At 53.7% G+C, this 22716-nt stretch overlaps 7 protein-coding genes across 7 annotated transcripts; 2 read left to right on the top strand and 5 right to left on the bottom strand.

The window, feature by feature from the left end:
• Nucleotides 1-1710: 1710 nt before the first annotated feature.
• Nucleotides 1711-3902, top strand: CDEST_11679 (uncharacterized protein). The gene is made up of 3 exons (XM_062927835.1): nt 1711-3266; nt 3353-3448; nt 3535-3902. The coding sequence occupies exons 1-3, from the start codon at nt 2566-2568 to the stop codon at nt 3899-3901; spliced, it is 1164 nt and encodes a 387-aa protein (XP_062783886.1). The 5' UTR covers nt 1711-2565; the 3' UTR covers nt 3902.
• A 1542-nt stretch (nt 3903-5444) lies between these two features.
• Nucleotides 5445-7462, top strand: CDEST_11678 (Putative major facilitator superfamily, MFS transporter superfamily). Its single transcript, XM_062927834.1, has 3 exons — nt 5445-6102; nt 6201-6307; nt 6401-7462. Exons 1-3 carry the CDS (start codon nt 5811-5813, stop codon nt 7409-7411), a joined length of 1410 nt encoding a protein of 469 aa, XP_062783885.1. The 5' UTR covers nt 5445-5810; the 3' UTR covers nt 7412-7462.
• Nucleotides 7463-7986: 524 nt separating this feature from the next.
• Nucleotides 7987-9418, bottom strand: CDEST_11677 (Putative hydroxylase/desaturase AsaB). The gene is made up of 4 exons (XM_062927833.1): nt 9239-9418; nt 8957-9175; nt 8663-8861; nt 7987-8603 (listed from the first exon to the last, which is right to left on the bottom strand). Exons 1-4 carry the CDS (start codon nt 9322-9324, stop codon nt 8259-8261), a joined length of 849 nt encoding a protein of 282 aa, XP_062783884.1. The 5' UTR covers nt 9325-9418; the 3' UTR covers nt 7987-8258.
• Nucleotides 9419-10339: 921 nt separating this feature from the next.
• CDEST_11676 (Putative GroES-like superfamily, alcohol dehydrogenase-like, NAD(P)-binding domain superfamily) lies at nt 10340-11455 on the bottom strand (the record flags this gene model as incomplete). The annotated part of the gene is made up of 1 exon (XM_062927832.1): nt 10340-11455. One exon carries the CDS (start codon nt 11453-11455, stop codon nt 10340-10342), a length of 1116 nt encoding a protein of 371 aa, XP_062783883.1.
• Nucleotides 11456-12224: 769 nt separating this feature from the next.
• On the bottom strand, nt 12225-12929 carry CDEST_11675 (uncharacterized protein). Its single transcript, XM_062927831.1, has one exon. The coding sequence runs from the start codon at nt 12855-12857 to the stop codon at nt 12360-12362; it is 498 nt and encodes a 165-aa protein (XP_062783882.1). The 5' UTR covers nt 12858-12929; the 3' UTR covers nt 12225-12359.
• An 838-nt stretch (nt 12930-13767) lies between these two features.
• On the bottom strand, nt 13768-16273 carry CDEST_11674 (Putative Cellulose-binding domain, fungal, pectate lyase, pectin lyase/virulence factor). The gene has a single exon (XM_062927830.1). The coding sequence runs from the start codon at nt 16009-16011 to the stop codon at nt 14530-14532; it is 1482 nt and encodes a 493-aa protein (XP_062783881.1). The 5' UTR covers nt 16012-16273; the 3' UTR covers nt 13768-14529.
• Nucleotides 16274-17465: 1192 nt separating this feature from the next.
• CDEST_11673 (Putative S-adenosyl-L-methionine-dependent methyltransferase superfamily) lies at nt 17466-18893 on the bottom strand. Its single transcript, XM_062927829.1, has 3 exons — nt 18371-18893; nt 18073-18277; nt 17466-18010 (listed from the first exon to the last, which is right to left on the bottom strand). The coding sequence occupies exons 1-3, from the start codon at nt 18789-18791 to the stop codon at nt 17542-17544; spliced, it is 1095 nt and encodes a 364-aa protein (XP_062783880.1). The 5' UTR covers nt 18792-18893; the 3' UTR covers nt 17466-17541.
• Nucleotides 18894-22716: the final 3823 nt, after the last annotated feature.

Here is a 22716-nt window from a genome sequence, read left to right as displayed (position 1 = left end):
TCATGGCACCAATCGTTGCCCATAATAATATCATGGCAAAGGTCAATCGATGTCCATATCATGACGCCAATCGGGATTCGGTCAAGACCTCGGAGCCGGGGCGACGAGGCAAGTCGGCTATTGACGATGGATGAACGAACCCAAGATCCGTAAACTTTTTTTAATTTTTTTTGAGTCTTTGGCATTGCACACTCGGGTCTTGCGCACACTTACTCGGATGGGGAATGGATGAAGTCATACACAATAACACTCAATTCGCACAGACAATCGTGATGCAAACATGTTGAGATGGCAGACCGTATCGAGACGACGGCCACACCACACTTTGCCAAGTAGGGTTATACAGCTCGAAGTAAGACGAGTCTGAGCGACGCGTTGTGGAAGATTGAGACGGATGCGGAGGACCCTCGGTGACATTCTGATCGCTGGTAAGCAGCCTGAACAAATCGGCCCAAAGAAAGAAAGACAAAAAGAAAAAAAACTAGACAGGAAAAAACTAATAGACGCCAGACATCGGTCGATGCCAAAAGCAACGAGGAAAAGAGGGTGTGCCGTCGGCGAGTCTGCAGACTGCCCTTCCCCCCCTCCCCCCGCGGCGTAGCCCATAACCTTCAGCTTGAGTTTCCGTCACACCCCCGCAACCAACCCGTGATATGATCTCAAAGGGCTTGGTCTCTTGGGAGCCGTCCAACATATTTGCGGGAGAGACATCTTGCTACTGTTTCTCTCGTCGTCATCCTCGTCGTCTCATGCATGGCCCGTCACTTTTGAAAGAGAGAGAGAGAGAGAGAGAGAGAGAGAGAGAGAGAGAGAGAGAGAGAGCACTTGGAGTCTTGGGCACTGATTCACAACGAGACTGTAGTTACCCGACTCGGAGGCCCGTTTTGCCAAGCGGCATTTGTTTCTGTAGTTGTTCCAATCTCCGCCAAGCTCCTCTTTGCTCCCCTGTTCACGTCCGAGCTTGCTTGCGTGGTTTGAGACCCTGTCTTGGGACGGTTGCGATAACCTAGAGCTTGCTTGCCCTCGCGTGGTTAACCAACACGGACCGCCCGCCGCGGTCAGCAACTTTACTCGACCCGATCTCAACTGCTCTTCAACTGCAAGTCTTCAACCCTTCGAAATCTCCAGCACAGACATCTCCTCCCGGGAAAGCGGCTTCTCCATCTCCTTCACCTTCTTCATCCTCTTCATCTTTTTCATCCTCCCTCTCCTCATCCCCTCTCTCCCCCAACAGTAGGACGAATGAGAGGAGGGCCGTTAGCCCCAAACAGGTTGTGGCCAAAAGTCAAACTTTGACTTTTGGCCCAAGATGCGTCAGGTCCGGGATGAAGCCCCGGGCCAGCTGTGTCACCATCCCTTCCACGAATCGAGCACGGCACAGTCGACCAAACAGAGGCGTGAGATTCGCTTTGCCACCACCAAGGAGAATGATCGGCCCAGTTTGACTTGTTTCCGATGCCTCACTGCCCATCCCTGTCAGCCCTGGGAGGGGAGGGGGAGGAAACAAAAGCTTGAACTTTTTGCTCTTGCTAGCTCTGTTGATAGTCTTCCCCCTGCCAACGGGACGGACTCCTCGGCCTTATCGAAGCACCGCGATCAGCAAGTCGAACCAACTCCTCTGGCCTAGCTGCGGCAGCATTCAGCCCCTGTACTCGGCCTTTTATTGCCTGATCTCGAAGTAGGGGAACAAAGTCCGTACCTGGTTCCTGGTTCCTGGTTCCTGCGCAAAGAACGATCCTCTCTTTCTCTCTCTCTCTCCCCCCCGCCCCTAGTTCAAGGTTTCTGGAAACACAAACGTTTCCCGCCGCACCAGTCGTTTCTCTTACCGATGCCCGCAAGCGCCTCGCGTGGGCCTGCCCAGTGAGAAGCTTTCGGAGATACTACCGTCGGCCTTGAGAAACAACTTTAAGCCTTGCCCAGCGCTTGGCGAGGCGAGGGATCTTCAGGGGCACGGCCGCCACGGGAGAGAGCCGCCAGATTCAGGAACAAGCCGCAGATGCTGAGAGGAGAGGAGAGGAGAGGAGAGGAGAAGAGGGGTCTGTTTCCTTGAGTAGTTAATTCGTCGGAGGCTTGGCTGCCGGCTCGACTGCCCACTTGATGGCGATAACCGCCAAGGACTTTCCCCAACTCTCTCGTCCCTCATCCCTATTTCCCATTCCCCTCGTCCCTCTCCTTTCTGCCCATAGGGAAACGGGAACAAGCTTTCTGGACTGAAGCAGTCGGGTCGGGATCGTTTGCCGATGGCCAACGTGCCTTGCCTCCAGCCCATCGAACCAGTCAGTGCGTCCCATCCAGGCACAACCATCATCGTTTCAACTGCCCGTGAACCAAACGCCGTGACGACAAGCCCCCCGACCCTCCTGAATCGCGGGGGTTGGACGGTTCAGCCCGTTGCTAAATAAGTCAGTCCCCGTTGCTTTGCTTTGTTTTGTTTTTTTAACCTCCCCCCCCTCCCTTTTCACGCCGTGTCATGTAACTCAACTCGTAGAGAAACACCAGACAAAACCTGTTGTCGTCGTCCATCCATCGTGTGTCCCTCCACCAAAAGCTCCTCCTCATCATGCCATGCAGACAATGATGACAGACGAGCTCGTCGCCGCGTCGCCTCCCCCGCCGGGCGTGGAGTCCAACTTCAACAACCCGACCGAGTCCCTGGTGCCCCAGGTCCTCGTCGTCTCTATCGTGCTCAACCTGCTCGCCATCCTCTTCTGTGCCGTCCGCCTGTACACGGCCAAGGTCATCATCCGCCGCCACCAGCTCGACGACACCCTCATCTTCGTCGGCCTCGTCTTCGCGACTGCCTACTCTGTGGTCCAGGTCTATGAGACCCGAAAGGGTGCTGGGCACCACATCTGGGATGTCAGCCGCGCCGACACCGTCGCCTTCCACAAGCTGAGTATGGTCGACCTCGCCTTCTACAGCCTGTCCATCCTCTTCACAAAGGCCTCCATCCTCGTCTTCTACCTGCGCTTCCCGCTGAAGCCGTCCGTGAGGCTTGTCGTCTACATCGTCATGTTCGCCACCGTCGCCTACTCGGCCGCCGGCGCCCTCGGTTGGGCCTACCTCTGCGCGCCCATGGCCAAGATCTGGGACCCGGATACGCCGGGCACCTGTGTTGACCGCTCCGCCTGGTGGCTGATGCTCTCCGTCTCCAACGTCGCTACCGACCTCGCCATCCTGTTACTTCCAATATGGATTCTGTCGCCTCTGTCGCTCAGACTGGTCAAGAAGATCGAGATGACCATCTTCCTCATGGCCGGTGGATTGTGAGTTTCGCCCGTGGAACGGTGATGGCTTTTTTTCTTTTTGAAAGATGAGAGTCTTCCGAAACAGTGCTGACGAGTTGAGACAGTGTTCTTGGGCCGAGCATCGTGCGTATGGTCATGATCCCCCTCGGCTTCAACAATTCGGATTTTACCTGGACCGCCTCCATCAGTATCATCTGGTGGTAAGCAATCCCAACCATCCTTTTTCTTTTTCTCTCATGAACCCCTCTGTGCAAAAAGACCGCCGCAGTACTGACACCCGCAACAGCGTAGTAGAGGCCAACGTCGGCATCATTTGCACCTGTCTCCCCTTCCTCAAGGCCTTCCTGAAGCACGTGTCGCCCAACATCGCCAGGCGCTTCTCCGTGCCGGACGAGCCCAAGTCGCCCACCGTCTTCGACCGTGCCGCGGCGCTGCAAAGCCTCCCGCCAAAGCCCAAGTCCGCCTGCCGCAAGAGCCTCGGGCGGCCGACCGTGGACGACGTGCCGGACGCCGAGATGCAGGCGGTCAAGCGGAACTGGCCGCTGAAGAACGACGAGCCGTTCGACCACGTCGATTACCGCAGCATCCGAGTGTCACACGACCAGAGGTCGCCGCTTGCCGTAAAGCCTGTCGAGTTCGCGGAAATGGTGTGAGGGGGAATCCCGGGCAACGGGTTGTTGTATCGTTGTTATATCGTTGTCGTGTCGTGTCGTGTTGTGTTGGATGATACCCTCTGGTTTAATGCGTGCCGAGATATCAGGACGTCGCCCAGATGACCCCCAAGGCCACGATGGGCGACTTCGCTACGGTTCATGGACAGGCGATAAGGTGTTGTGGCTCGGCGGAATCGACCTTGAACCGAGGACGTCGGAGCAAAGGACTTCCTGGAGGGATATGATGGAGCAACCAACCAGATTGTATCAGCAATCAATCGAAAAGCTTCAAACCATACAAGTGCCAAACTGCCCAAAGTCATGGCAACAGGCCAGGCGTGCCAGCTGTGAAGATTGCGTGCGTGCGTGTGTATACTAAAGCGTAGCATAGAGACAATGTCACAAGCCATCTATCTGTTGAGACCTATAGCGGACTGCTGCCTGCCGGGGCAGTCTTCTTTTCAAGAAAGTTGAAGGTCAGCATGTTTCATTACTCAAAGGTTCCATTGCCTAGCAAAGGGTTGTGTCAAGTTAGGTTCCGGTATTTCTAGGGGGGCTGTAGAAACACATGCCCATCTCTGCATCAGAGCAAACATAATTATACTCTGCAATTACCTTTGTCCGGATGTGGTTGGCTACGAAGACGAATATAGTTACGCCTCCCGTTAAGTTTCGTTCCTAGCTTGACTTGAGTTGTTTGGTCTTGTTTTACCTTTGCAAAAAGAGCTAATCAAATATCGAGGCAGGTTGTTTAGGGAGGGGGGGAGGAAAGGGGTTGCTTCAAAGATGTTTACCTGCCGAGTCTGTCTCTGCGGTGGATGTTGCGCTGTCTGTCCCATCTTGCGTGAGACTGCACATCACAGCGAAGGACTTCACTTCCACTACTACTCTTGTCCTTGAACGGTACGACAGAGATAGACTAGTCCGCAAAGGCGTTGCTCAATGCTGCTGCAGCAAATCCACCTCCGGCAGAAGACGTTGGTCTGCCCTTCGTCGGGAACTTCTAACAAATTGCTGTATTGCCAAAGGACAAGAACTAGACCAAACTCAGCGAGCTGGACATTCAACTCATGGAAATGATGGGTTGGCCAGGGCAAATCTCCCGGTTTCCCTGTTGGATGGAAACTGGCAGCTCGTTTGAAGGTGGTTCGGAGGTAGATGGGGCCGTGTCAGTCCCACGGCGTCATCTTCGTCCACTGGGGGGGGATTCTCGACTTCATAGTCTCGGACAGGAGGCGACGGCCTCGGAGAAGGACGGACTGGTGTTGGAGGTGGAAACTCGACAGCACTGATCCCTATTCAGTGGATACATACCCACCCCTTTTAGCAGTATTTTCTGTTCTGCTGCTAGGAACCATGAAAAGGGGGTCATGTACTGATTAGACGCCGGTGGGATCCTCGGCGCCTCGGCCTCGGCGGTTATGTGAGCGCCGGCCGCCGAAGGTACAGGCCGATGACCTGGACCGCGTCTCCTGACCTCGCGCAATCTTGCGCCACGAGGCCTCTCAGAGTGCCTTATTTCTGGCACAACGGGTCCAGAACACCACGCCCTTCCGGAAACATAATGCTGACGCCGGACCTTTTCGTTCGTATCGGAAACCGTTTCCCATGCAATGAAACCCACGGCCCGGAGGCCGGACAGGGGCCGCCAGGATGACGCCGAGATGGATCTCTCCCCTTATCGTTCATCAGCCCTATTCGCATTTTTCTTCCCTTCCCATTGAGGTGCCAGAACTATTTATCCTTCGATTCATCCAGGTTGGCTAGATTCGGATTTGCCAAGTTAGACGAAAATCTCATCGCCTTCACAAAGACTCCGGTACTTACTGTCTGAGTTTATATCTCCATCTTTCCAAGGTCCACAGTTGATCCATCCCACGACTATCGATTCATCGATCCGCCGACAACCATGTCAAGACAAGACCATCCCGCGTCTCCGACAGACTCCCAAATGACCTTCGCAGAGCCCCAGGCACCGACGGCATTATTCAAAGAGGATCCGGGCCCAACGGACCACTCCTCCGACCACCCGTCGACGATCCAGCAGTCCGATCCCGAAAAGAGCGCCGGCGCCCCTACACCGGCCGGGGGTACGAAGCCGTCGTATCCCGGAAGCGATGCGCCCGACGGCGGCGTTGTGGCTTGGCTCGTCGTGCTCGGCGCGTGGTGTACATCCTTCTGCAGTTTCGGATGGGTAAACAGTACGTCGCATTCTCATGTAACCCTGAGGCTGAATGGAAAGCTTGTTTACCAACTTACCCCTATTACACAACGGAAGCTAATGAAAAGGGTTTTAAAGGCGTGGGGGCTTTCCAGGAGTACTACCAGAACGACCTGCTGAGGAACTACTCGCCCAGCACCATATCATGGATCCCCTCTCTCCAGATCTTCTTCATGATGGCCCTGGTAAGCAAAACCCCTCGTCGTCACTTCTTCCGTCCATGTGACCTCCTCTCCCAAGACTTTTTGTTTTTCGACACTAACATATTCGCCAAAAAGGGCCCCGTCATCGGACAACTGTACGACAACTATGGCCCGCGCTGGCTGATCCTCGTCGGCACGTTCCTCCACGTCTTCGGCCTCATGATGACGTCTCTCTCGACGCAGTACTGGCAGATCCTCCTCGCCCAGGGCGTCTGCTCCGCCGTCGGCGTCGCGGCCATCTTCCAGCCCGCCCTCAACACTATCCACGGCTGGTTCAACGTCAACCGCGGCGCCGCCTTCGGCCTGCTGTCCACCGGCTCCAGCATCGGCGGCATCGTCTTCCCCATCATGGTCACGCGGCTCATCAAGTCCGTCGGGTACGGCTGGGCGATGCGCATCTGCGCCTTCATGATCCTCGGCCTGCTCATCGTCGCCAACCTCACCGTCAAGTCGCTGCACCCGCCGCGCCCGCAAAAGGTCACCCGGGAGCAGCTCCTCCGCCCTTTCAAGGAGTTCGAGTTCGTCTGCGTCGTCATTGGCTTCTTCCTCTTCACCTACGGCATCTTCGTCCCCATCAACTACATCCAGGTGCAGGCGCTCGAGGCTGGCATGGACCCGGATCTGGCGCAGTACCTCGTCGCCATTCTCAACGCCGGCAGCCTCTTTGGGCGCATCGCCTCGGGCATCCTGGGCGACCGCATCGGCAAGTACAACATCTTCGTCGTGGTGTGCTACCTGACCTCGATCTGGATGTTGGCCCTCTGGATCCCCGCCAACACGGACGGCGCGCTCATCGCCTTCGCCGTGCTCTTCGGCTTCTGCTCCGGCGCCTACGTGTCGCTCATCGCGCCGCTCGTGGCACAGATCTCGCCGTTCCAGGAGATCGGCTTCCGGACGGGCATCACGTTCTTCACCAACTCGATCGGCGGCCTGACGACGAACCCGATCAACGGCGCGATCCTGGCTGGGCCTAGTGGTTGGATCGGCATCAAGGTCTTTTCCGGAGTTTTCTGCCTTGCGGGGACGACGTTCATTCTCGCGGCGAGAATTCACCGGACTGGTTGGAAGTTGGCTGCTGCATTTTGAGTGTTTCTATAGAATTATCAGAAGTTGGCGTCTAATGGGCCAGCTGCGTATACCACGAATGTATTTTTCTGTATCTAGATAGTCAAGACTCGTACTTTTTTCCAACCAGGTGGCCTGGAGGCTAGAGCTGCCACTCCTCCCTCAATTAAACTAGCGAAAGTGTACGAATTGTCCGTCAATAATTACAGAGGATATCGTTAGCATCGCTTCAACCAAAATCACAAAGGTAGTTGCAGGTACCAACGGGGATCGCCCTCTTTTTGACTCCGAATAGGGACATTGACTTTTAGAGTTCCGCTGCCAGCTAGATAGACCCCTGGTAAGATTTACGACTTGAGGCAACATCCCGGAGTTGGATCTGCAGATATCCTTGAGTTACGGTAAACTCTCGGTGCCCGGTCCAGACAGATGGACACTTGAAATCAAGGTTTCCAGTACTTTTACAGTAATTCTTTAAGATTTTTCATTTTTGCAAGGCTTCGCCGACGTATCTACCGCGAGGCCGAAATCCCAGGGACTGTCAAGACGAAGGAAGAATCACATCTTACGACTCTAGGTGCTTTAGAAACATGGCTGCGTCATTTGCTAATGTGTCCCAGAATAATTCCAGCCCAGCTAAGAGAACTGATGGATGTACTCTGCGATGCCGACGAGTAATACGTGTAAATAGACTGTCTCGATTTCATCGTCGCCCAGTGCATTCGCTTCTAGCAGGCTCATAGCCAAAAACAACTGGCTCAATACTCGCACAACCGATAGTATGAGATTGCGCTATGGGATCCAGCACACACAGAGGGCATGGCTTCTGTGCCCCCTTGTGACGGGCCGAGATTGCTCACAGGCCTATCTAGTCTTCGTCGTAGAAAACGAATGCTCTGACCTCGATACTCGCCCTCGGCTCGCCGGCCCCCTCGGGCAAGTCGGTATCTTTGAAGGCGCAGTGAGGCACTCTCCTCGGGACTCCCGGTTTTGTGCTCGAGTCTACCTGCTTGAAGAATAACACATCGTCCGTCTGCTGCTTGTCCTTGAAGTACCATTTGTGAGGCGAGTTCGTCGGCGGCCGTACCTCGACCGCCTCGGTGTCGTGATCCGGGAAACGCACCGGCACGAACACCAGATCCGAGTCGGGGATGGTTCTGGCGTCGGACACGGCAAAAGGATCTCGGGTGATGGGACGAATGGGTCGCCACATCTAAGGTTTTTCCCGTCAGCTTCTTTCGTTTCTCGAGCGGGGCGCAACGTGATACTTGCGTTGATGATCTGGTACCGCGGCTTCTTGAGCAGCTCTTCCGCCCTGTCTCCCAGCCATCTCTGGGCGACACCCTCGGCAGCTTTGAAGGATTGGTCGACATGAACGCCGTACAGCGGCGCCGGTCCTTTAGGTCCCTCGCCGTCCTTGGGACCGCGGCGGATGATGTGCGTCATGATGTGAACCAAGCAAGGTTTGGGCCTATTCAGGTTAGGAATGATGTGGGAGAAGGTTTGTTTTTCAGATGACAAACTGAAGAAGTTTCTGTTGTGCACCGATGATTGGGTTTGACTCACATGTTGGCGGTTTCTGAGAGGACTTTCCAGCACAACTTCTCCATTTCCGGGTAGTTCACCCGCTTGATCTCTTCATCGTCGTCCCAATTTGTTACCTGACTCTCGTGCTTGACGTAGTGAAACCCCTGCACGTCCAGCGTGAACTCGTCCTCTCTGCCGGTGACGTCGGTAATGGTCGTTGGAATCTCGACCTTGGGTTGAGGCTTGCCGGGCTCCGGGCTTTCCACTCCATGTCAGCTAATTATTGGACCATTTTCCTGCTTCAGTCGGTGCGTGCCTTACCCTCCAATGATCATGGGCACCAGAGGTACTCCGGGGTCATCGAAGTACTTGATCTTTGTTTGCACTTGGCGTCCCGGTTGTCCCATCTTTGGCGTCTATAGGATGCACTTTCTTTGGTAGCTTGGATCAATGACGTGACGTGTTTCTGTTTCGTCGGGAGGGATGTCTCGGAGGAAAGGGTTCTCGCCCAGTTTTGAAAGATTCCGGTGCCGTGGATATGGTCATATGGTCATATCTGTTTATCTGCTGTTGGCATCGCGAGTCAGGACAGGGAGGAGGCCACCCACACACCGCGACATGGCCACCCCGGCTGATCTTGATAGGGACCGCATCAACCCCATATCAATGTCGCCTGAGGGTCCTACACGAAGTGGTTCGAGTCTAGGAGCATGCTCAACAGTGACAAAACATCGAAGACCCTGGATGGCCGTCGGCAACGCGAGCTACAAAGTGAGTCCTCTCACCCACGCGGATGGGTGCACATTAGAATAGTGCCAAGAGATGACGTCCAATGGATCCTTCGCAGAAAGCTTGATAGCCACGAAGTGAGTGCCGAACTCATGCTGGGCGGGGCATTACCCCTCAATTGCTCTAGCTTGTAGTGGAAGGTGTTCATGAATCGTGAAGGTTTGCAGGCCGTCCGAGAGATGGGCCACCTATCATCGAACCTGACTTATCTATTCGATGATCTACATGGAGTTCATCTGATTACAACTACTCCAAACTAGGTCGTTCCCTGCGCCTTGGATTGATCTAGTAGAATTCTGACTTGATGTTGTTTGTCACCACACTTGATGGAGCGGAGCAATGCTACGCCCCAAACCCGACCCATTGATTTGTGGTGTGGATTATGGAGGTCGTATTGCTGTAGACCGGATAATCGTCTATTTCTCGAGCATGTTGCGGCTTCCACGCTACTATATCCCTCGTCGAACGCCAAGGGACACAGAAAGATTCAACTCGGGTTTTCCCCGGGAAAGACGCCGTAGCCACACAAACTTCACGTGTCAAAAGTTGAGTAATATCGAGAGTCGAAGGAGTGCCAAGGAACGTGCAGTGAGTAAACAGCAAGAGGAAACAAAAGGTTGCTTGTGTGCGTGCTTATAGAGATATCACCAGCTTCTTGGCGGAAACCCCGTTATAGCTGATTCCGAACGCCTTCTGGATAGACCCCAGACCGTGGCCAACAACCTCCGTGTTGGGCGCCGGAACAAACTTGCCCTGGGCCAAAGCATCAGGTAAGAAGTCCCGATAGATGGCCGCGCCGATTTCGTTCGCCATCAAGTCGCTCCCCCAGATAAACTTGGTCCGGACTCCGGAGAGCTTTCCTTTGAGAGTGACTGTAACGCTCTCCGAGGTCATCGCCCAAATTAAGGACGCTAAACCAACCAGACTAGTAGGCGGTTTCCCCGGCCCGGCAACACTTGCTTGGGCGACAAATTTCCGTCCCTTGGAGGCCGCGACGATATTCACGCAGGGAACGAGGGAGTTCGCACCGATGGCGAAGGCGCCGGCCGACGTTTGTCCCTGAAACGATCTGGTGATGTCCTGAACGACGGTGGGGCTTCTGTAGTCGAAGACCTCCTTGACACCGAGGGTCTTGAGATATTCAAAGTTGTGCGGTGATGCCGTGGCGATGACCTCGTACCCGGCGCACACCGCGAGCTGAATGGCGTTGCAGCCCACGCTAGTTGACCCGCCCCAGACCAGGAGCGTCTCGCCGTTGGGCTTTGCGTCGACTCTCGGGCGTTGCAGGTTGAGGTAATCCTTCGCAAAGAGCCCCGAGGCGGCGGTCGATGCACCGAGGGGGACGACGCAGGCCTGCTCGAAACTGATGAAGTCGGGAACCGGAGACGCGAGATCGGCTCGCAAGACGACGTAATCCTGGAACGCGCCCTCCGACGTCTTGTTGCTGCGCTTGTCGAGGCCGACGGCGTGGCCCAGGACGCGGTCGCCGACTTTGAATCGTGCTGCGCTGTCGCCGGGGCCAACTTCGAAGACTTCGCCGGCGACGTCGTTGCCCAGGATCATCGGGTACTTGACCCACTCGTACAGGAAGTCGCCGACTTCTTGCTTGAACCAGTCGACGGGGTTGATGGCAACAGCTCGGTTGCGTACGACGATTTCGTTCTCTCCTGGCGGCGTGTAAGGCGCGGGCCTCACTTCCAGAGGCTTGACTTTCTTGCCGGTGAGCCATGCAGCTTGGTTGGCCGTCATTGCGGTTGGATCGAGTCAGTCGACTGTGATTAAAGGAACAAAGTGAGATACGAGATCGTATGGCAGTGAGATATTTGGTTGGAGGTATGAGGAAAACGACGTGGAGGTGTCAAAGAGTCCGATCCGGAAATCAATGGTTGGAACGGAACACAACCATGATATATATGTACTCTAGCTCTGGTTGATGCAGGTCTTCCTGGCTTGCCAACAGAGTTTTCATCAAGTCTAAACGAAATGGCCAGATAGGCGCATCATATGGTTGACTGCAGATCGCCCGAATACTCCTATGATCGCAAGTGCCTCCCGTGTGTTGCAAGTCTGAATAGCTGGTAGGTCGGTTTATTTCTCATCTGGCGCAGAATGCAGCCAAAACGGGACTAGGGCCCATCACTGGCAACGCGGACGCTTAGTGGTTTAAAGACGGCTGTGGATAGGAATGACTCTGGGGCATCAGCACTAATCCCCAACAATGGCATCTCGTCTGGTAACACAGGGGCTGGAAAGGCGGTTAACCAACTAATTCTATGAGACGAAATACTTTCCTGTGATAGAAGGTATTACTATGGCGTATTTGGAAATGAAGAAGCCTGATCAGGAGCCACAGGGGAGAGGAGAGAATCCTTCCCGGCTACTGATTTTTGCGTGGAACTCTTGCTCCGGACTCCAGCTGACAGTCAAAACTAATTCTTATCAATGGCTCACTGCATGTTCAAAAACGTTTGGCTCTGTGTGTATGTATTCAAGCGATTGGCGACATCAATCAAAGCCATGCGTTGTAACTCTTTTTTTTATATATATATCTAATAAAATGCGTTGGACTTTCGGCCCCTCGATGCATTTCTAAAGCAGGGCTTTGCATGCAGCGAATGCTTGTTGGACATAATAAGCTTCTTGGCTCCAACACTCAAGCAGCGCACGCGTACAGATACATGACACCACCATTCGCGGATCTGGTGCAACCCTGCGAGGTACCGGCCTCGCTATCTGCCGGCACGCGCGTGCAGGTGTGGACGGTTTTGTTGGTGTTCCTGTCCACCACGGCCGTCACCTCAGGCTCGGCCGAGATCGGGATGTTGTCGTCCACGCACGCGAGCTCGAGGTTGCGGTAGGTGATGCCGGTGTCATCGTCGGTGAGGTTGAAAGGCTTGCGACAGATGGGGTCCAAGACGTAGGTGTTGACGGTTCTGACGGCGGTCCATGTCGCGGTTCCCTTGATGGAGCCTCTGGTGTCGCACAGCTTGACGACGTCTTGCGTAGTTGTGGGGGTGAAGGGGCTCCAGGCGATGAACTGGTTGCCGTGAGGGTAGCCGAACCGACCCAGGTTGATGATGGGCGGGTAGACGATGTCCTTGGCCGAGGCGACGGCCACAAAGGTGGCGGCGATGAGGGTGGAAAAGTGCATTTTTGGCGTCGAAAGTGAAGACTTTTGAGTAATTGCTTCTTGTTGTGCGGGGCTGTCAAAGGTGTTGAAGAGTAGATTGGATGTTGAGAACGGACTGGACGAATCTCATCAAGGGTATTTAAGCAACTAGAGAGGAGGCAAGGCCTCCTGATCCCGCAGACGCTATTCCGAGAAAGCCGCCTAGCGCGATCCTTTGGTGGGCTCGGAAGGCTTTTCGATGTCGTTGTCTTCGCCCAATGCCCTCGAGGGATCTGACCCCTGTTGTATGCCGGCCATCAGGCCATAGGGTCTGGATTCCCCGGTTGAGGCGAGCATAGGGATGATCTGGGTATCGCACTGCCGAATCAAGTATCGAGGCCAGTCTCCAATGACAGCATGACGCCTACAGGCTGAGATGGAAGCTGTCCTGGACTCAAGAGCGCCGTAGGTGCTATTTGTGAGGAGTTAAGCGCGGATTGGAGCATCATCGCATATGCAGCGTGCTGAGGCAAAGATTGTTCTTAGACCACCATCCAAAGTCCAGAATCCCCGACTGCTACTGTACCATGCACGGAGGAGGTCGGGCGGGATTGGGCTGAGCTGCTACATGAGTTGAGCCACCGTTGTGAACTGACTTTATTGCTAAATGCAAGCCGCCTATGCTGGCCGGTTTAGACGCACAACAATGGAACGTAACCTGCTCGCTAGAACAATTCCTGCGGATACGAGAAAGGAGCTGCATTATTGGGACCGCATTTGTTCGCCCGTTGTGGGGCCCGAGTGAATCCTTCTCGTATCGGTCACCGTCCTGCCGTCATGGGACGTAGCCAGTCGGGCGGTTGGGCAGCAGGTCGGTGAGCTGGTCTCCGAGAACAAAAGGAGGCCCATTGCCATCCCGGTGGAAAACGGGGGAGTGGCCAGCTTAAATATCGCAACACACACTCTACATGCGTGGAAGCACAACATCCAATTTCTAGTCCGACTTTCTATTTGTTTAGCCTATATTGATATCGGTCCCATTCTTTCTCCATCGTTCTGGTCTCCTGTGGGAGCCCGTGATGTCTTTGAACAGCGATAGAATTAAATATCAATTCAACCCCCCAACCCCCTCAAAGGGGAAACATTCACCACAGCCCCTTGGTAACTGTTGATGATGCAACGGAGAATATCAGCCACGACAGTGCCGAACTGCAGAGCGACATCGCCCAGCAAATAGGGTGGCGAGAGCGGAATAGCCTTAGAAAGCGGAAACCGTCTCAATCTGAAAGTCAAGGTCTTTTCTTCGACAATGGAAGAATAGTAATGATACTTCATACCTCACTCACTCTCTAGAGTATGAGTTAAGACAGTCCCCGCGGACAATGACAAGGTAGATCCCAGAGCTAACAGTATAAGCTGGCGAAGACGCACTTCTGGCATGCACTTTACTTCTACAACTGTCGGCGATTTCATAAACATTTCAGGTGTAACGAGAATACGTTGACATCAAGTTGATTTTTTTTTTTTGGCTGGCTGGCTGGCTGGCTTGCTGGTTCACGTTTGCCCATATGAGTTGCTGGCTGTATTGCGGGTGGTAATAACCATATTAGATTGAAATTCTTTGGCTGTAGGTACGAAAGGATATCTTCCTGCCTGGCTGCTGACTCTACACAGTCTTCAGGGTCTCATAAGTGGTCCATAGTCCGACAAAGATCTAACGGCGGCGCAGGGACTTCATGCTACGTCTGGCGGCAGAGCTGAGGCACTGAGAGTACCACTCGTTCTGGACAACACACGAGGTACCGGCGGCACAGGCGGTGGGACCAGTCCAGCCGTTGCCACCACACTGGCCCCATTGCTGAGCAGACGCGCCGGAGGAGGCGGCGGGCTCCTCAGCAGCAGGCTGCTCGGCAGCGGGCTCCTCGGCGGCGGGCTCCTCGGCGGCAGGCTCCTCAGTAGCAGCGGGCTCCTCCTCGGTGGTAGTCTCCTCGGTGGTAGTCTCTTCGGCCTCGGCGGCAGGGGTGGGGGTCGCGGCGGAGCTGGAGCTGGAGCCGAGGTTGGAGGGACCAGCGCTGCCCTTGACGAGGCTGGCGACACCGGTGGCGGCGACGGGCTCGACGAGGTAGTCCTTGAGCTTGGAGAAGGTCGACAGGGCGTTGGTCTTGGACAGGGCCTTGAACTCGCCGCTGCTGGAGTCGACGCTGTTGACGGCGCAGGCACGGCCGATCGAGGACTTGCAGGCGCTGGCGGCGGAGGCGTCGGGGACGTTGAAGCTGTTGGCGAAGGCCTCGCCGTTGTACGGGGTGTCGACGGCCTCGAAGGCGTTGCCCTCGATCAGGGCGTAGGTGCCGGAGTACAGCTCAAAGGTGTGGCCCTTCATGTTGCTGAAGAGGTTGTTGGTGGCCTGGAAGGTGCCGGCGTCGCCGAGCTTGGGGGCGCGGCCGGAGACGTCGTGGAAGTAGTTCTTGTCGAGGGTGATCTGGTCGCCCTTGCCGTTGAGCATCATGGTCCAGTAGTGGTTGTCGTTGCACGAGGCCGAGGTCTGGGTGACGCCGTCGAACTCGTTGTTGGAGATGGTCGCGCGAGAGCCGTCGTAGTGGCTGACGATGAACTGGCGGCCGACGAGGGAGAACTTGCAGTGGTCGATCCAGACACCGTCGTTGCCGCCCTGGAGGTCGAGGGCGTCGCCTCCCCAGACGACGCCGGGGTTCAGGTTGGTGATCTCGACGCCCTGGACGATGACGTTCTTGGCGTTGGCCTTGATGCGGAGGCCCTTTCCGTTGAGGACACCCTTTCCGCCAACACCCAGGATGCTCTTGTTGCTGCCGACGATCAGGGGCTCGGTGCCGGCGACGTCGTAGGTGACGGTGGCCGCAACGTTGTCGGCTGAGCCGCACGAGAGGTCTCCGAGGTAGAGCTGACCGCCGTTGGCGGCGCTGCAGCTCTTGCGGTCACAGCCCTCGCCGGTGGCAGACTTGCCGGTGAAGTCCCACTCCTTGTCGATGATGATGGTGCGGGGAGTGTCGTCGGACAACAACTTGGCGAGCTCCTCGGCGGAGGACGGAGTGACAGCGGCCGCGCTACCACCGCCGGTAACACCGGTAGCGAAACCGTACGCCTTGCCGACCACGGCCTGGGCGGAGGCCGAAGTGGCGGCGGCAGCGGCAGCCAGAAGAACGGACGCGGAGAAACGCATGGTGTCGAAAAGGAGAGAGGACGAGTGTTTGATTGTATGTCAAAAAGAGTGGATGCGTAATTCGATGTAAAAGAGGGCCTCGATCACGCCAGCGTGGAACTGAGTTGCCGCTGAAAAGGAGTTGGAAAACAAACACGGGAAAAGTACTGAGACGGAGAGAGTAAAACAGACGATGCGAGCTACCACTCCGGGAACAGTTTCTGGCGTTTCCTCCACATTCTTATATAGAAACCAGCTCGACTTGAGCCTCTCGCCGCAGCGACGTACATCTGGGCCTTCTTGTCACGGACAAAGATCCCAAAACGGGGGGGTTGCCAGTTTTGCAATCTGGTGGACTATGCCCTATACGATTGCCAAGATGTCGTGCAGTGGGCGAGTGGGCACGATGATTCCTGTTATTCCTGTCATCGAGACTCCCATCTCGCTTTCGGGGAACCATTTTATTGGTCCACTTGCCCGATATAACCTTAGCGCTGCTGGAGCCTCCTGCTAGCGTAATGCAAGCAATAACCCCTTTCATTACCCAAGGGGCCCAAAACGGCCCGGTTTACTGCCAACCAGTTCCTAGTATAGGAAAGAGATCATCCCCCCAATCTGCATCTCGCCTTTTTGGCAGACAGCGGGAGGATCCGCAGTTTGCCTATGCTTCTGAATCGACAGAGGGTTGACGATGGAAAAGCTCTGAACTCAAAGTTACGCTTCGCGTTTTAAGCATACCCAGAGAGACCTGGGCAACTCCGACCAATTCCCACTTTGAAAGAGATGGACCGTCAGAAGTTACAATTCCTTCCAGCAATTTGCAGCAATCGCCGTCATTTGCTGCAGAAGTTCAAACGGTTTGGGGGGGGGGGAGGGAGTTGTGCTTCCCTTCCGGAGCAATCCGTTGACGGCAAAAGGAGTCTTCGCAACAGTCCGCAATCCATGCTCCATCTCCGGGGCTCCATCTTTCAGCCGCCAGGTATCTGTCCTGTGTAAATATCGGAGCACGTGGGTGGCCACACTCGAAAGAGGGACAACTCAATCAGGGGCGGCATTGTTCCCAGGATCCCACCGAATTGAACTTGGCATTGGTCCGAAAATCCGAGAAGAAGGAAATAATCGCCTGTTCCCGTTGGCCCATCACAGTAAGTGCCCCTGTCCACATCGATCAAGAAGATCTGGAAAGCCTTTGTCAGCTGCATGAGCTATCTATTGCTGTGTTAGATTAAGTCGATAGGATGGATATGGCAATGCGCTCGCAGTTCCTGACTCCTTAAATCTCTTTTTGTGATCTGGTCGGTTCTAGACAGTCAGTTCGACCACCTAAGTGAGTTATCTGCCATTGCGGACAGGACTGGCAAAACCCCAAGCCATCTAGCCATGTTCAAACACCTTTTTACCGCCTCAATTTCCCTCTGCGACAGGTCGGTCACAGGAACTCCGAGCCCCGGACACGTGTCATAAATCACCGATCAAACAAAAACTGATGATGTGCTCACTTTCTACATGATATAAACGTAAACTATCCAAATAGGCATGGAACGCCCGGTTTCAGTTGTACGTCCTCTCTTCCAAAGGCTTCTGGGCCGAGTAAGAGTGGTAGTAGTTGTACGCATGGAATGAGTCGTTCAACAGATCCTTCCGCACTTGGATCAGGAATACCTCGACCTCCAAAGACGACCAGCCCAATCCCTTCGTGAATGGCACGTTGGTGACCGACCCTAGAGCGTCGTAGTTGACAGCACGACAGTAGTTGCCTACCTTCCTGTAGTGGGGATCCTTTGGCCAGGTCCCCACTGGCACTTTTCTGACATCGTGAATTTGGTTCACGAATCCCGCTGCCTCAGCGCGCTCGGGGAATTTTTTGGCCGCGTTGATATCCACTCCGAATATCTCAAAAGCTTCTTTGAGCAATTCCATCACCTTCCTAGGCGTGTAGTCCGGGCCGGCTGTACCGTCGTCGCAGTCGAATGAAAACAGCATGTCTTGAAGCTCTATCCAGCCACCGGGTTTGAGAGAGCTGCGTGTTTAAGTGTTAGGCTTCGTGTGCATTATTTGCCTGTATTCACTACAGCGTCTTACATGTATGCCTGCTGTAGCAGCTTCGGCCAGTCTTTGATAGCTGGTGCCATGTTCCTCACATGGATGTAGTCGATCGAGTTTTCTGGGAAAAGCCATTCCGCTTCAACATCGTCGACGAGGAAGTGCACATTGGGTGGGACGAATGATGGCTGAATAGGGCTTAGATCCAAACCAATGATCTCGGCCTCCGGGTATTCGTCTCCCACTATGAGAAGTATTTGGTATCAGCAAGGTGGGACTTGCAAGTCCGTTTTCTGTTCTACATTCTCATCTAGTTGTGTCATGGAAATTTGCTCACTATCAATGGCCCATATACCAGTGCCGGTACCGATGTCGAGGATTTTCTGGGGATTGTCGAGCGGGGCGTTGTGCAAGACTCCCTCACACACATGTAGCACCATGGCGTGCTTCATATCCTCTCGTTCTTGCTCCATGTCGTCGTTGGGGAGCAGATAACGACCTTCCTTGAATTTGTGATAGCGGCGCTTGTTCTCAAAGTTGAAGTCTCGAACGGTAGATGCCAGGGAGGTGGATGCGTTCGAGCTTGCGTCGGTGGCGGTTTCGTAGCCATCCGCTGCATCCTCTGCAAACTCCTCGTCGTTGGCTTCGATCGTCGTGGCAGGTTGATGGTCCGAATCGGGCGAAGCAGGAGCATTGTCAGGAATGTGAGCGGTGGATGGCTCTCGAGCAGCTGTGGCTGCAGCGCGGTCCGCCAACATCGTTGCTTGAGGGAAGTGAAGAAGCCGGATTCGTTAGATGTGAGAGAAAAGACAGGAAGAGTTGAGAATTCCCCCTCATTTTATCGGAAAAGAAGAATGTACGAGAACAGGGAGCGAGCGGGGATGGAGGAGAACCAACAAACACAGACGCAGTCGTGGTCCAACACGCCGTGCGGCCCAGCCTTTTAGTCTATCCCCTCGACCAGAAACAAGGATTACGGCCAATGTTTAGCTCCCGTTGGAGCCGCTTCATTAGAAACCTGCATGACGAGACCATGTTCATTGGACGGGACAACCGGCTCAGTTTCCCGAAGCGAAAATGGACCACGAAGGCAGGGGTTTCTTGTGGAAACAAGAGCAGAATTATGGCCAACCAGACGTACAGAGTGACTACCGGGAGCTCAACTGGGGAACGGTCGAGCAGTTTAGGTCGAGTTTCTGATTTAGACATGGGTCATCACTTGCCAGCGGTCTTTCACGATCGCCGAAGCCTTCCAGTAACTATCTTGAGTTTGTATCTCGGCCTGGAGAATGTCCTCAAAAGAGTTATCGACAACGCCAACACTTCAGCCAACCCTCAAGGCATAGCAGTATCAACAATAGAACTTATGCCGTTCAATCGCGCCGTCTCGATTAAAAACCGTTATCGGAATCAAAGTCGCCATCTGAGAGTCCAGCTATGTCGGATAGTATGTCGACGCCTTGAACAAGGCCTGTTTCTCTACTGGAGACTTACGCCGTCTTCTACCTTCTACATGGCTTGTAAAATCTTTTACACCACCTTGGGTATCACAAAAGTTCCTCCTAGTCCTAACAAAGTCAAGTATTGGCGCATGAGAAATGTCATCAAGGACCAGAAGTGCGGAACTAGATCAGGTAAAACTAGCGGGATGTTCCATTTCCAATCAGATCAGGCGAATTACAAATAAAGAACCAATTCTTGTTAGGAGAATCGCAGGCGTGTAACATCAGGCCAAGTGTCGTATCAGTGTCACTTGGTGTTTGTTTCAACGTTGAAGATCCAGTGCTCGGGGTTGGGCTACGGTCTTCTGATTTTCTGGGTAACAAAGCTACCTTCTGACATTTAGGATATCATCCTTTTATCTTTTTGTTATCCGTCGTCACGTGCGGCAACGTAGCCTTCACCTCCCTACATCTGTAGGTAGCTGGCTGTTGAGCTACGGTACAGAACTGGATGACGGATCTGGTATTCAATTAGCTCGACACGACGACACCTCTATCAACCCTCTTTCTTGCAACAGTCATGGCTGATTTTGCGATTTCAGACTTGAAGAACTACAGACAACTTGCAATTTTGTGTGTTCACAAGGACTCTGGAGAACTTGGGTGGCGGGAAATTCAAGTGCTTCAGGTACGAATCTCCCGACACGGTGGTGTCCCGTCAGGTCGTTCTTAATTATTTCAAGCTGATTAAGCAACAAACTGTAGATTGACGTGGTTCAGGTTACAAGAGCAGCTCTCGCCGCTAGAGAAGGTTTCCAGATTAGCCTGTTGAAAACTGAAGACGTCGGTTGAACGAGCAGGCTTTGGCGCCCTAATCACTTTAGTGAAGCATAGACTGAGATACAGAGTAAAAATGTTGACTATAAGATATGTGTAGGATGGTGACTAAATTCATCCTCGGCGCTCTTTCTGTGGAACTAGTTAGTAAGAAACAAGCTCTTATATTACTCATAGGAGTCCTCATGGAGAGGCTGTAGGGGTGTATTAGCGCTATACTGGTCCTCGGGAAGCCGACCTATTTTGTCCAGAGAGATTTTGAGGCCACTCGTAATCCTCAGAATTTCTATCTCCATTTCCAAACACCCTTAGTCTCAGTGACCCAGTAATATCTTTACAGACTTGCGATAAGATTTGATAAAAACGATTTCATTGTTTGGATGTGCAGTGATGCAGGCCTTTCCGGAGTTGCTAGATGCTTTTTGGACAACATCTCGCGAACGCCCGGCATTCCCCAATTGTAGTCTTTTGTCATGGCTATTTCTTATAGCGGAAACAATCATGCTTTGGAAGCAACGTTTCTTGCGAAATAACATGCATACAAAAGGTAGAAGATGTGCCGTAGTACACTTTGAGTTTACAAAGCTCATCGCTTACCGTTAAGATGACAGCAACATAAGTAAAAATGACTGGTGCCAATGCAATGCTTATGGATCAGGAACTATATCTGACGCCATTTCCAAGTTCTTTCCTATGTTTACGACCTGTTAATGGCTTTTAAGTGACAAGCTGTATGCCAGTTTGTTGTGTTCTTACTAGGTTTCTCCGCAAAATACACCCGCAGCGTAAGTTTTGTCAAGTCTCTACCCGCACAGCATCATCGCTTGAACCATGTTAAACCTAAATACTTGAGAGTAGACCTTAAGAGTACTCTTCTCATAGGCAAATAGCATTTGTGTACGAATATTGCCTTAATGACAGATACGACGCCAACTTGACGGACGAAGCGATGTTTCCTGTTTCCCACTTGTAGGGAAGGTCATGTTGAACATGCCATTGACACGACCAGAGCGCGAGAACTTTCAGCAAATTGGACGGCTGGCCAAGCTCACTGCTGCCTTGTGGGCCCCAAAGTCAATGCGATTCGGGATCCGTCCCTTTGGCTAGCCATAATCAAGGCTTAACAACCAAGAAGTCTATCCTGAAATCATACCATGTTATGGCAGACTTCAAACTGCCTATCGAAAGGTTAATTTGAGTTGAGCTCAAAAGGAAAACATTTGCAGAATGTGAATCACTTTGTGTGTTACCTCAAGGTGGCTTACGATCATTTGAGAGGGGGTTGGGGGATTACTATCGACGTGAAGGCACAATTCAGATAGTGGGAGAGGACCCCGTGCAAAGTTTCATGAAGCTATGGTTAGTGGGTAGTAAAATTGGCAGAGCGTATTGCGCGGATGGACAGGGCAGCAATTCGAAACCAAGTCTGCTTCACCCATGCTAGGTGTCGATGGCGCTGACCTTTGAAAACAACTAGAAGAATTATCGATTGTAAAAAAACAACAACAAAACCTGTGCAAGTCAGATCGGACCCAGTCAACAGGGGCCAAGCTCCGAAGGCAAGGAGAACAAGAAGTGGCGGTCAGCCATTGCGGTTCTGGGACGTGAGGGCTGGCATGAATGCATACTTAAATCTGACAGAAACTAACTAGTGGGCAGAACAGAGAGTCACGGGCACCCAGCGGTGTACGTCCGTAAACCCGGTAAGCCATCTTGGCCATCTTCGAGATGACAGCCGTGACAGATGGCTAAGGTTCGAGCCAACGCGGGCGTGGCAACAGATGGTAGGCCGGAAACATTCGAGGCGCCGTTGCGCTTTGTCTCGGGGGGGTGGCGGCTTCTTTGTCCTTTACTATGGAAGCACGACAGCAGCCCGCGAATTGGAAATGGACAACTCATTTTGACGGTATACTAGATACCCTGCCAATAGGTCATCCCAGAGAGGATCCAATCCATCAATAAGCAGCTCCATAAGTGCATCCAAGTGCCGGACCCAAGACTGATGAGTTCCCACAAAAGATTCCCAGACGGCAAAGACGACATGCCCGGCCGACATCCAAGACGACTCAGAGGCCATACAACACATGTGCCGGTCCCCTCTCATGGGGACCGCCCCGCTGGAGACATTGCCTACCCCGCTTATGTGTCGAGGGTCTCGCGGTGAGAACAAGGGAAGTCCTCGTTGTCGCATGAGGCTAAAGTCGCACTACTGCGCTCTTGGCAAGGTCTATCCACCGTGGCCGAACCTCACGATTGGGTTCACCGACATGGGGGGGGGGGGGGGGGGAGGGTCGAGAGAATGTTCCCTCCCGAGGGCCGACAGGCTGGTTTGCCCGTACGCACGTACAATGGGACCGTACCGTTAGCTCGGTGCTGGGCCCGGCCACTTTCCTCTTGTATGCCT

This window comes from Colletotrichum destructivum, chromosome 7 (assembly GCF_034447905.1).
Source record: "Colletotrichum destructivum chromosome 7, complete sequence".
Classification (NCBI taxonomy): domain Eukaryota; kingdom Fungi; phylum Ascomycota; class Sordariomycetes; order Glomerellales; family Glomerellaceae; genus Colletotrichum; species Colletotrichum destructivum.
This window is presented reverse-complemented; position numbering and strand designations above follow the sequence as displayed.